The sequence below is a fragment of the Sceloporus occidentalis genome, unplaced genomic scaffold (assembly GCF_023333645.1).
Source record: "Sceloporus occidentalis isolate IW3139 unplaced genomic scaffold, rSceOcc1.0.p SCAF_65, whole genome shotgun sequence".
Lineage (NCBI taxonomy): Eukaryota > Metazoa > Chordata > Lepidosauria > Squamata > Phrynosomatidae > Sceloporus > Sceloporus occidentalis.
In genome coordinates, this window is record NW_028317045.1 from 4,170,198 (window position 1) to 4,183,028 (window position 12,831).

Genomic DNA, 12,831 nt, shown 5'->3' on the forward strand with positions numbered 1-12,831 from the left:
CGCAGCAACAAAGCCACGGAGAGCCGTCACAACTGAAGGGCGGAGATAGCGGCAATGTGCCTCCGATGTCTCGCATTCATCGTTTTGGGTTGCAGACAACGCGTCGGGGAGAGAGTCTGTTAATCTCCCTCCCACCCCCAAACCACAATACAAGCAGAGAGCACAAGGCTCGCTTCGCATTTGCCCTCATCTTAGTGCATCACAACACGGAGCTACCGGATTTAATTGCCCACACAATAGAATGCTAACCATGGATGAGCTGAGGGAGATGGATTGCAGCGTGTTGAAGAGGTTGCTGAAGAGGGAAGGAATGCACAGCAGGACTGGCAGTGCGAACAATCACTCGCACCCCCCAGGCTCCTCTAGTAACTGTAGTAGTAGCAGCACGGGGAGTGTGGGTGTAGGGGGCACTTGCCTGCTCTTAGATTGCAGACCTTTCTTAGCGCACAGCGCCGGGTTCATCCAAGGCTCTGTCAACGTGCGCTGTAACACCATAGTGAGACGTAGGGCCAAGGGCTCGGTCAGCCTGGAGCAGATCCTACCGGCCGGGAGCAAGGAAGAAGAGGAGGTGCTGACCCGGCTGCGCTCCGGGCTCTACTCGGCCATTATAGTGTATGATGAGAGGAGCTCCAGAGCAGAGTCCCTGCGGGAAGACAGCACGGTGTCCCTGGTGGTGCAAGCTCTGCGCAAGGACACCGACAGCACTGACATTTGCTTATTGAAAGGTACTTTGTGATACCCCAACCCCACAGTCACTGTCCAGTGTATTGCACTATATTCACAAACAATACTAGTGATCGGGCTTTGCATTCAGGTGGACTGTCCAGTGTATTGTACTGTGTTCACTAACAATATAGGTGATCGTGCTTTGCATTCAGGTGTACTGTCCAGTGTCTTGCACACTATGTTCACTAACAATATTGGTGATCATGCTTTGCATTCAGGTCCAGTATCTTGCACTCCAGTAAAAGAAATAATACAACTGGCGATCATGCTTTGTACTTAACTGCACGGTCCAATTTGTGGCAAGTGTGATTATTAGTGAGGTGATAGAATATATTTATTCCCCAAGCTTTAATATTAATTCGTCTTAACCGTCACCATATGGTAACCTTAAACCGTGGAAGAACACATAGCATAGTCCTGAGCTATGTGTAATTAAATAGAATGATAGTCTATGGAGAAAAGTGTAAAAATACCTACTGAGGCCCAGAGGAATATTCCTCTGTTTGGTGTATTTTTTTTCTATTGGTGCTAAATATTTACTATATAGTGACATAATTTTTTTTTTTACAATTTGTGGTGAATTTTCCTAATATATTTTTCGAGCAGTCAGAATTGTATTTTTGGTGTAAATGAATTGTGCAGTAATCCCCCAAGTCTTCTTACTGTCATTGACCATATTGTTGGGTTTTTGTTGTTGTTTTGGTTTTTTTTGGGGGTTTTTTTGTTGCAGCAGCTGTATTTACTGATTTAATATTTTGGTGATACATAATATCGGTAATGTGTGGCTGGTGCACCTACTGATATGCGTATTTGTAACAAAGGGTTTATAAAATTCCCCCAAATCAGAATTTTGGAGAGATAGTACATGTACCAGTAGATAGTATTTTCTGTTCGGTTTAAACATTATTTTATACCCAAACACATCTCTCAATATATTTACTATAACTAATTTTGCCTTTAGGATCATTTTTCCAGGAGTAATATATAATAATACATTGTGAAGTACTTAATGGCAAATACAATTATTTTACTGATAATTACATATTACGTTTTAATTACCGCTTACAATTCTGTTAAGCAGAATATACAAATATATAAACATGAGTAATGTGTTTGTTTTATTATATATAAAAAAAAAAAAAAAACCACCATAGGGAAATGTTAATGTTTTATAGCGATTCACTGTTTACCCATGGAGCACAATAGTGCAAAAAAAATCACCTTTTAATTTTTTCTCTTTACCAATCCCCTCCGCTTATATCTAAGTAAGGTAACACCTCCATCACACTAATCAAGATAGCAAAATACTGTTTATATGTTGTGTTAAATTTTTAACACACTAAATGATAGTTTTGAAAGTATTTAAAATAAAGGAAAATGAATTTACGTTTCCTCTCTGCTGCTCTTTTATTTTTAAAGGAACACCGTGGCTGTCATTTAAAAAAACAAAAAACCTATATATATCCCCTTAATTCTGTATCTGGTTATTGTTTCCATGAAGAATAGTATGCAGAGTATCATAACTCCTCCATCATTAGTGTCATGAACACCGAATCCAATCAAAGGATTAAGTGCATTGAGAACCCCTATACACCTGCAAGCGTGTTGCAGACACATGATGATGTCGGGGCCGGCCACCACATAAGTAACCATGCAGTGAAACATTGAATTTCAGGGACGACTGCAGTGAAGCAGGTAGAATGAAGCAAACTAAAGTTTACATCACTGGGCATTAAGGTAGAAAATAAGACATATCTCAAGAAACGTGACATTGAGGAGGTTTGGAACATGTGAATGGCCAAAGCCTTGCATTTAATTTTACCCCTTCCTATACCAAAGTATATAGTGATTCTGTTAGAAATTCTAGACTTTGCTGTGAGATCTTCCTCTTTGATGATCCTGGCATAATAGCCTGTCCAGTCTAGGCCACCCGATCATTGCCATAAGGGGAAAGAAGTGATGAGCATTTGTGGGCATACTCCTATGGGCTGGCAACAGAAAGTAGCCCCTGGGTATGTAACGGCAACGTTTCCCAATTAGAGATGTGTGCAAGCCTGCGCGTTGCACAAGATGACCCAGTGATAAGATCGCAATAAAAGGAAAAATCCCGGCTGCTCCTGCTTGTACTCTCCTCTTTTCGAGAGTCAGATATGTATTTAGTGTGATGGCTCTCCCAGCTATATTTACTATGAAATGCTTCTCAGATTTCGTAAGGGCAATATTTTGCTTCACTGAACCCTGAAAAGAAAATAGGCATGCTTGCGCCTTTTAAAATGATCCTAGGTAGACCTGCTTCTGCCCTTCTATACACTGTGCAGATAATTGTATGGAAAGCAGATTTGCCTCTCCGATCGCTGTCTAGTGTTCCTGGCGTCTTGAGATATCGTAGACATTTATATTTAATAAGGTGCGTGTATGGCTCCTCTTACAGGAGCAGAGAATAGAAGCTATTTTTAGTATCTAGGCGTTACAGAATGGTGACTGTTATAAGAAAATAATGTAGATAAGCCTAGTTGTGGTCGGCCATATATTGGCATGGGAGGTAAATCCGTCCCTTCCACTTAAATGCACATTTAAAAAAAAAAAAATAGTGCCACATACATTGCACAGAAGCTGTCACGGTTTACAACAATGGGGTGATAAGATAGTTTTTGCAGTGCCAGGCATGTGTGAGGTTTGACAGCCAGGCTTCTACTTTTAAGATGGCTGATAATCGTTAATCCAAGACCACGACCCTTACTGGTACCTCTCTAGTATTATTCACAAAAGTGCAGAAAACCTTGGGACGTAGAGCATCCCTGTCGGGTCTATTAACTATTTCTCTAAATATATGCATTGTAATTACACTGTTTTTAACAAGGCAATTTTGACAGAGCTCTTATTTTTTTGTCTGATAGAGTAACGTTATTAGAACAGAAACCGTGACACATAGGATATCCGTTCAGACACCAAATAACATTTCTTTATCTGATTTAAGAAAACCAAATTCTCTGTATGAGAAATCCAGTTTTTTTGCACCCCTTCTTCTGGGAGATGATCAGATTTTTCAGAATTGTGCATTTACAATTAAAATGTGTATTTCTTCTGTAGCGATTGGCACCGAAGCCATTCTGGAAGCTTATCACTGTTCTTTTTATTGAAAACCAACCGCTTGCAGTTGTGATTTCTCAATGACCGTCAACATTCTCCATTCATGATTTTGCAAGTGTAGATGAACTTAATACGTCTGTGAACCTTACTCGCCATTTGGTTGGCTAAGGGGTTTTAGATTTCACTTTTGAGTTTTGTAATTTTACATTGTGGACTTGTAATGTATGATCTTTTGTTTTCTGCAAATGAGTGCTAACAGCCATTAACCCCGTCATTCTGCTATGATGAAAAGACACTTAAATTAATGAATCCCTCACAATGGGGAGAAACCCTGACGATTTACCAGATAGATCTCAATGGAAAAAAAAAATCACATATGGACAAAGAGAGGCACATTCAGGTCACCGCTCTAAAGCTATAACTTCCTCAGTGGGTTAACAGCCGTTAAGGATTATAATTATCCTTTATTAAGCGCCAACATATTACGCAGTGCTGTACAATCTCAAGATTGTAAGCTTATGAGCAGTGCTCTCTCCACCTAATGTATCGGTTTGTCTTTCTGTCAATTCTCGTCTTGTGATACCCCTTGAATATATGTATTGTAAGAAGCACTGCGTAAATTGTTGGCGCTATATAAATAAAAGATAATAATTTAAATGGGGTGATTCAACACATACACAACAAATGTAGATTTACACACACAGACACAACAGGAGTTGAGAACCGTGCCTGTGAGCTTACCATCTAGCCTCGTGGCAGTTCCTGGCAAGAATGGTGGGCTTATGAGAGGCCCGCTAAGATTTGGGTTACGATCTAAAGGGGTGTGTGTGTGTGTGTATATATATATATTATATTTTTTACTTTAATGTATTTAAAGAGAAGACATTGCTGCAACCTCAGGGATACTGGATGGTCGTATTTCATTTAAATGACAAAATATGATATTGCTATACACAGGGATTTAGTTTGCCGTTAGCTGCACAGGGATTTCTTTTCTTCAAAGCGTTAGCCTTGCAAAGAGAGCTTGCTACGATTATGAATGAAGGTTTTCATTGTTCTGTGTAGGCTGCAGACAAACGGAGAATACGCCCCTCCCCCATTTTCTTCTCTTTTTTTGGTTTTGACAGCTTCCGTTATGTACATCTATGTATTAACATACATAAAATGAACTGTACTGAAATAACCAGTAAACATTGCGCTAATAGTACACCCTACACCTCGTAAAAAAAAAAAAAGTCTAGTGTATTAATTGAATGCTTTAATATTACTGTAGATATATACTTGTTTTAAGTTGTAACCTCTATCATGTTGATTAGTATTGCTTCGGACCTGAAGAAGGAAGGATAACTCTCGAAATCTTGTCTTTTAAATATTATGTTAGTCCAATAAAAAAAGGTATCACCGCATACTCTGCAATACTCTATTTTTTGACACATATATATATATATATATATATATATATATAATTAGTTCTACATGGAATCCCATTCGTATTAATAATACACTGTTGTCTATATCTGTAATCTCCAAAATATCACAGCCTGGTTTCGTAATCGCCTTGCCTTTAGAGAATTTACTGATGCCATTAATAGCAGGGGTGTCATAGAGAACCTGCCTTTGTTACTATTGCATCCTCTCCCAGTACTTGCCTTTTCCCCCTTGCACATTCCATTCATTCCCATAGATTAACCAAACAGAGATTAAGGACTCTGTGTATTTGGTTTCAGCATCTCTGGACGTGATTTGGGTTTTCTTTCTTTTATTCGGTATACATTGATACTTCAGTTTTTCAATTAAACTGGCACAATGTAAAAACAGGCATTTCATGGCTGTTTTTATCTTGTAAACTGCGGTAATTATATAGCCTTCATTGTTGTCTATTGCATCTTTTTTTGTTTGGCCATCTGAGTCGTCAGCTGTTGTTGGGATTGCAACATTTTGGCATTGCTGAAAGAAAACAATTCGTGGACCTTTTGCCCTTCACTAGACATTTTAAATGTGTACATTATATGATGATTATAGGAATCTCCAAATTCAGCGTAACCAAGTGTTTCACGCTAAAACCAAATTGTGTGAATGCATTTTAATCTATTTTCATACTCAAATATTATGATCATTTTATTTTTTGCCCAACTTTTGCAAATATATAAAGAGCCGTATCTGTATATTGTATTGATTAAGCCAGCTACGTTTAGCTATCATTTATTATAATACACTATAACTCTGGTAGCTGTGGTCATTGCACAATATTGCTTAATATTTTTAATTAATAGGATACTTTTTTCTGTGTTTCTGTGTTCTAGTAAACCAGCTGATGAGAGAAATCTGAGAATTGTGACTATGCAAAATCTATCAGAAAACCTCAATTGGCTTTAATAGATCTTAGTCTCTTTTTTTTTAATGTAAAATATATATATAATATACAATTTAGTTATTTAGCTAATAAAATACATCTTTCCATCGTTTGGGTACAAACTTGATATGCCAGTCCAGCTGCCCGTGTTTGTTCTCTCTCTAATGTTATGAAAAGATCACTAACTCTCTTATGTTATAGATTGTAATTTTGGTTCCTATGGTAGCCTGCTATATGGATCTATTTCTCTTTGAATTGTGTATTCGCTTATATTTGTGACAAACCCGTGGGCGAAACTATGAATCACTCGAGTGATATGGATCAGATAGTCACATAGGCTTCGTGCTGCACGATCTGCTGATGATAATTAATGGACGTGGGAGGGATATCATTGGATGCAGTGGCAACCTGGGTCCATTCAGAAAATTCTGAGCAACCCTGGGGAAATTAAAGCATAGCAGCTGTTCTGCTTCCTTCCTCAGCCCCTGTTCCCAGTAGTAAGTCAGGTGTTAATCTTGCCTCCCACTCATATTTTGCTTATGGTACATTTACAAGCGTATACACGGTTATTTGTTTGCAATTAGAGATAATAAAGTTGCGTATTATTTATATAATTTCAATTCTGCCATGTTAAAGGTGACAGACATTGAAACGCGATACAAATGTTTTCTATATAGAAATCCCCCCAGCATTCTATTAATTTGTAATTATGCCCCCCCCCAGTAAATAGGAACATTGCTCTTTGCTCAGGCGCTACAAAATCTCTCGGATTCATTGATGATATTGGAGTCTTGAAAATAATAATTGTCCTAGAGTACTTCATGTTCTCCATTTTTTTTAATAATAGTAGTAGCAGCAGCACCAATTATTATTTTAAGCTGGTGTTCTAGTTAGGTGGGTAAATTATAAAATGCTTAACCTACAACCTCTCATTGTTTGCCATGGGAAGCTGGTAGATCCAGTACGTCAACGTAACCATTTTTGAATGTGGGGGAACACAACATACATAAGACACGTTGTATGATGGCACTCACTGAGACATTCCATTTTGGATCTATAGTCTTCACACTTTGCAAACGATGCGATATGGGTTTCACAGGATAAACAGCCATTAACATGCATGTGTTTGGATTTTTGCACTTTTGGATGCACTCAAGGCCACTCGGAGGGTCTTGGGGCAGTTTTGTGAAATGTGTATATAAAATCTACTTGAGGTAGAAGCTGCAGCTGTCCTCCGTTGTACAACAATTCTTGCTACTGATTGGCTGCTTGAAATCAATAGGGGAGGGCTTCATGCTGATGTAAAGGGGGGGGTCTGTATATACCCTTGTCTGAAGCATTTGCAGAGCAGGAGCTGACTGGATTATCACATGCAAAGAGATGCTTTTTGCCAAACGTGTCTCCTGCACAGAGAAAAGCTTGGGTGTGGGCAAAGGGGCAAATGCATTTGGGGGGATTCTTCTGAAACATGTATTTTAAAAGAGACTCAGCTGAAATTTAACAGGACCTCCAAGCTATCATTTAAGTGCATACGATAGCTGGGGTATCCTTTTTTAACTCCATTTCTTAAAAAATGGCCGGCACTGCAAATGCTGTAAGTTGATGCCATGGCATGAACAACAGCATAAAACAAAAACTGCAGGGTTCTTTGCAGCCCTGCGAGTATCACAGAATATTCTGATGATATTTAAGGTTAGTCATGGAATATTTTGGTCGACTTTCCCTGCTCAAACACTGAGCTGACTACTAGTCACGTTTATGGTTGTCCAAATAAATCCCCGCCAAACATTATATTGTTTACTGCAAGACTGTGTGTCTCCTCTCTAATATAAATTTATACATTGTAAGCTTATTTGAACACAATTTGCTTCTGTTACTGTACACTGATATACTATATTATGTCCTGTGTCCCCATTGTATAGTACTGTGAAATATGATTGTGATAGATATAATATAATTTATTGTGGTCGTGCAATATTTTTTGAGCAGTGTTTGTTTTCCCAATTCCTTATCATACACTCTTCCTTTTGTTTAGGGGGCTATGAAAGATTTCATTCAGAATACCCAGAATTTTGTGCGAAAACCAAATCTATAAACAGTATTTCCTTGCCAGCCAGCTTGGAACGAGCTGAGATTGGTTGTGGCTCGTGTGCAACACCCCTCCATGATCAGGTGAGCTTTCAGTAATCTATAAGAAAAAAATATATACATATAATCCTGTTTTTTTTTTTTTTTTTAACCATAATGCTGTCATCTAGCAATATGCTTTTTTGCTGTATTTTACCTAAAGGGACACTCCAGCTATCGTGATATGTCCCTTAAAATTTTCGTTGTGTTCCTCCATATACATTTTTCCACTTTCCCCCAAGCTATGTACTGAGAACGAAGACTGGTATATGTACCAGTTGATCGAGTCGCAGCATGAACAATTCATTTTTGTTGAGTTATTATGTATTTTGGAGCTGAAAGTGAAAATATTGTGCATGTACATGTAGAATTTTTTGTAATGTCAAATTTATTTAATTCATAACCATTATTTTACCACTTTATTCACACTTTTGTGTTAAGCAATAAGATGTTATTCTTTTATATAGCGCCATCATATTCCACAAGTGTTATGCTTGTTGACTTTTAATAGTTAAATGTAAAAATGCAGAGTTAAAGTATTCAACGTATTCTGCTCCATTATGTTTGAGTAGCTTGGCTGATGTCCTTTCATATCAGTTGTGTTTCCTCCATTTTGAAGAAGAATTGTTATGTGTTTCCTTCTGAAATAGGGTGGCCCGGTCGAGATCCTTCCTTTCTTGTACCTTGGAAGTGCTTATCATGCAGCCAGAAAAGATATGTTGGATGCCTTAGGGATCACCGCCTTACTTAACGTATCGTCCGATTGTCCAAACCATTTTGAAGGACATTATCAGTATAAATGCATACCAGTGGAAGATAACCACAAAGCTGACATCAGCTCCTGGTTTATGGAAGCAATAGAGTACATTGGTAAGTTACAAAATGGTAAATTTTAGACATATAGCTGGAACAGGATTTCAGTAATTAGTTGTGATACAGGAGTGTACCTAAATTGAATTATATTAAACTGGACTGATTTTGCCAACATATGTCTGATTGGGCTCATTCCTCTTTCTAGCTTTACTTGATTTCCCTGTTTTACTAAATTAATTTATGAAGCGATCCAATTTAAGTTGAGCCAGGGGTAAATTGTGCTATCACGGTTATTCTTATTTACTTATTTAAAACATGCAGTGGGTAAGGTTGTATGGGTTGGACCATGGTCTAGTAGTGGCAGAAGTAGCACACTCCAAGCCATGATAAACCTTAAATGTATTAAACCTTTTGCAGTTTTTGTGTTATATTGTTGTCTGACGCTGTATCAATCAACCACTTTTGTAGCTCCAGATATTTGCTTTATAGTGTATAGAGTTAAAGGGCACTTCAGTCATCATATGCACTTAAATGCATCTGAGAGGTCCCTTTACATTTTTATTGTGTCCCTTTTGCAAATGCGTGGGAGGATTCTTCAGCTATTTTCTGTGCCGGGGAGTTGTTTAACATCTGGATAGATCTCCCTGCACGTAAGCTGTGCTTACCGCCAGCTCTGGCTCTGTGACCTCTGCGGGTGTTGGTCTATTCAGATACCTGTGTGCATGTGCATAAAGTGCCCCCATTGATTTCAATAGGAGCTGTTTCCTGCTACCGATTGCTGCTTCAAGCAGCCAATTGATGGCAAGAATAATCTGACCACAGAGGAGTACAGCTGCAGCTTCTGCATCAGCATAAAATACTTTTAAAATGCATTTCTAGCCCACTGATAGTCTTGGGAACTGAATGTCTGATTTCTTAAATATATGAATATTGTTCAACTGTGGCTTTAGCAACACGAATATTAATGTAAATGAACTGAATCTTATTTGTGTATTTTCTCTTGCTCTTTCCTTTCTTCTGGTTGAAGATTCGGTTAAGGATAGTAATGGGCGTGTCCTTGTCCACTGCCATGCTGGTATTTCCCGTTCTGCTACCATCTGCTTGGCTTATTTGATGAAAAAGAAGAGAGTCAAGCTGGAGGAAGCTTTTGAGTTTGTGAAGCAACGTAGAAGCGTCATCTCCCCCAACTTTAGCTTCATGGGACAACTTCTGCAGTTTGAATCACAGGTCCTGACCACCACGTGTGCTACAGAAGCTGCTAGTCCATCTGCTACTTTGCGAGAGCGCAGCAAGGCTTCCTCTTCACCAACATCTCCTTTTGTGTTCAGTTTTCCTGTTTCTGTAGCAGCCCCCAGCAGCCTTCCTTATCTCCATAGTCCTATCACAACTTCGCCCAGTTGCTAAAGAGAAAAAAAATCAGACTTTGGTCCACTGTATAAGACCTCAAAAGTCTTCAATAGAGACCTTAACTGCGAACCCTTAAGTAATTGTATTAGGGGTGGGAAAAAAAGCAATAATTTTTTATTTTGTTTTTTTCTTTTGTTTTTATTCTATCTCCGAACATTTGAAATGTACTTTTCTGCTCCCGCCCCCCCATTCCAAATTCTTTAATTTTATATTGCTGTATACTTTGACACAAATTTGTCAAAATTACCTGGTTATGATTTTATATGTAAATAGCCGTGTTTGGCGTTAGGGCTGTTTTTTATGTTGAAAGCAAATTACGCTTGGGGAAACTGACATTTTCTCAAAGTGCCTCCTGTTTTTTTATATTTTTTTTTTTTTATCCTAAACTTTTAATCTTCAGTTACTTCTGACATTTTATCCTTGAACGTTCTGTCCTCCAAAGTATCATAATGCAATAAGTTGAGTTCTACAACAATATTTCTGCATAAAAATTAAGAGCACAAAATGAAAGGGTTATGTAAGCGTTAAGTACAGTGCTTTTTGGATTAAATGGAGGGAGCTGGTATTTGAAGTATATAATATAATTTTGCGTAGGTGTAATATTCTACGTGGAAAAAATTTGCTAATATTGTTGAAATGTATTTAGATAACTTGCTAAAGGCAATATCTATTATTTACCTAAATAATTATAACATGTTTTGCAAAATCTTCTTCATGGGCTGCTAGTAGTCAATATGGAGAATTTTGCATTTTTGCTAATTATTAAGAAATACTGTTGGTAAATACTACACTTATATTTGGTATCATTTCCCTTTAAACATAATTGAAAGATAAAATTGCAGGAAAAGGACTTCATGTCATCTCATGTTCTAGTACTGTGCGGAACATACATTATACCATTTTGTTAATGTTTCTAGTACAAGCATGATTAAATTTAACTGTGAACTTTCCTAATGTTATGGATTAAGGTAATATAGAAATTACAGATTACAGTAGTATGGTAGTCACTATATTGTTACCTTTCCTACAAATTACTTTATTTTTTTTTCTTTTTTCTTGCATTTATAGACAAAACAAGGTGTGGTCAGATGGGCACATTTAGTATTGAATCTGCCAGTATTTCTTATTCTAGATTTTTTTGTGTATTGGTTTTAGAGTGGTCCTTTCCACCAATGATCCACTAATCTACTTTTAACTATTTTATTTATTTGTATATCCAATGATGTAGTGAAAGCAAAATAACTTTTTTTCATGTTTTCATGAACATATTCAATGATGTGGATTTCCCTGTTAGTTTGAGATTTTTTTTATTTTCTTTACAATGATGTGATCTCCCTAGGAGGAGGAGGGTAGATGGGCAGAAGCAGAAGTGTATTTCTATGGACCCTGTTTGACCGTTATGTAAGCCAGTGTTTCTTACCAAATATTTAAGCTATTTTAGTATCCTGTGAATGCAGATTCCTTGTATTATTTGTCTCTGGCTTGTATCTGCAAGCCAAGCTACAAAATGGGAACTAAAACCTTCTGGAGTATGTCTCCAGTCTACATGCTGTATAAGGATGTATTCCAGACCCATTTGTGGAATAACTTTGCTACATTTCACAAACAAAAGTGTTAAAAGGATGGATTTGAACTACAGATGGGTGCAGGTGACCCCCGAGTCATGATTAGCCAAGCTATTTATGGGAGCAAATAATTCATGTTTTTGAACTATTATGAAGTATGAAAAAGAGGAACGTATAGTGTGTTTTAAAGAAAATATGTACAGCCAAACCCTTATCCTATTGAACTGTATAACATTTTGCAGTGCCCCCTTTTTTAAAATATTGGTTAAAATACATAATGTGCAAGCTACATAGTCTCAAGATATAATGGAATGAAATATAGCATGACTGGTCAACTGTGTTGAGATTGGGGTTTGTGTATCTGAATGAGTGCTATATTAATCTCTTCTGGCCTTAAATTGGAATCCCAAAACTATTTGAGCCCCTAATCAATCAGTAAGGTGACTTCCAAACAGATGTTACTGATTTTAAGGGACATTCAGGCTATTCTTGGAACAGAAGCCCCTTTATAAAGTGAAGTCCGAGAGTTGAAACAGCGCGTTTCCTGCCAGCTCCCAGGTTATAAACCTCTTTGTTGGAGACTTAGGGTAGCACTCCACAGTAAAGATTGGGCGTTGAAACAATCCTATGCTTGTGCACTGTTGGTTTGTCTGATGGTATGAAAGCCTTTTAGAATAGTTTAGCGTTTTAGTTTGTTTTATCCAGATAAGTGCGTTTCTAACTAGGTACCAGACATGGTCACAATTTGTC

The 12,831-nt window shown here is 37.7% G+C and overlaps 1 protein-coding gene across 5 annotated transcripts; it reads left to right on the plus strand.

Annotated features, from left to right (window-relative positions):
- Positions 1-241: 241 nt before the first annotated feature.
- LOC149286978 (dual specificity protein phosphatase 4-like) lies at positions 242-10,513 on the plus strand. 5 transcript variants are annotated; one of them, XM_089493562.1, is made up of 5 exons: positions 242-317; positions 405-725; positions 8,205-8,341; positions 8,947-9,166; positions 10,137-10,513. In XM_089493562.1, the coding sequence occupies exons 1-5, from the start codon at positions 242-244 to the stop codon at positions 10,511-10,513; spliced, it is 1,131 nt and encodes a 376-aa protein (XP_089349688.1). The 5 variants fall into 5 exon arrangements, with proteins under 5 accessions (XP_089349688.1, XP_089349690.1, XP_089349685.1 ...); XM_089493564.1 differs by having other exon boundaries at positions 242-314; positions 411-725; XM_089493560.1 differs by having other exon boundaries at positions 251-356.
- Positions 10,514-12,831: the final 2,318 nt, after the last annotated feature.

Bases quoted from the DNA above. Each gene is read 5' to 3' on its own strand.
- LOC149286978 (XM_089493559.1), top strand. From the start codon at position 242: ATGCTAACCATGGATGAGCTGAGGGAGATGGATTGCAGCGTGTTGAAG. The intron at 726-8,204 runs GTACTTTGTGAT...CCTTTTGTTTAG, and splicing joins TGACATTTGCTTATTGAAAG to GGGGCTATGAAAGATTTCAT. The intron at 8,342-8,946 runs GTGAGCTTTCAG...CTTCTGAAATAG, and splicing joins CAACACCCCTCCATGATCAG to GGTGGCCCGGTCGAGATCCT.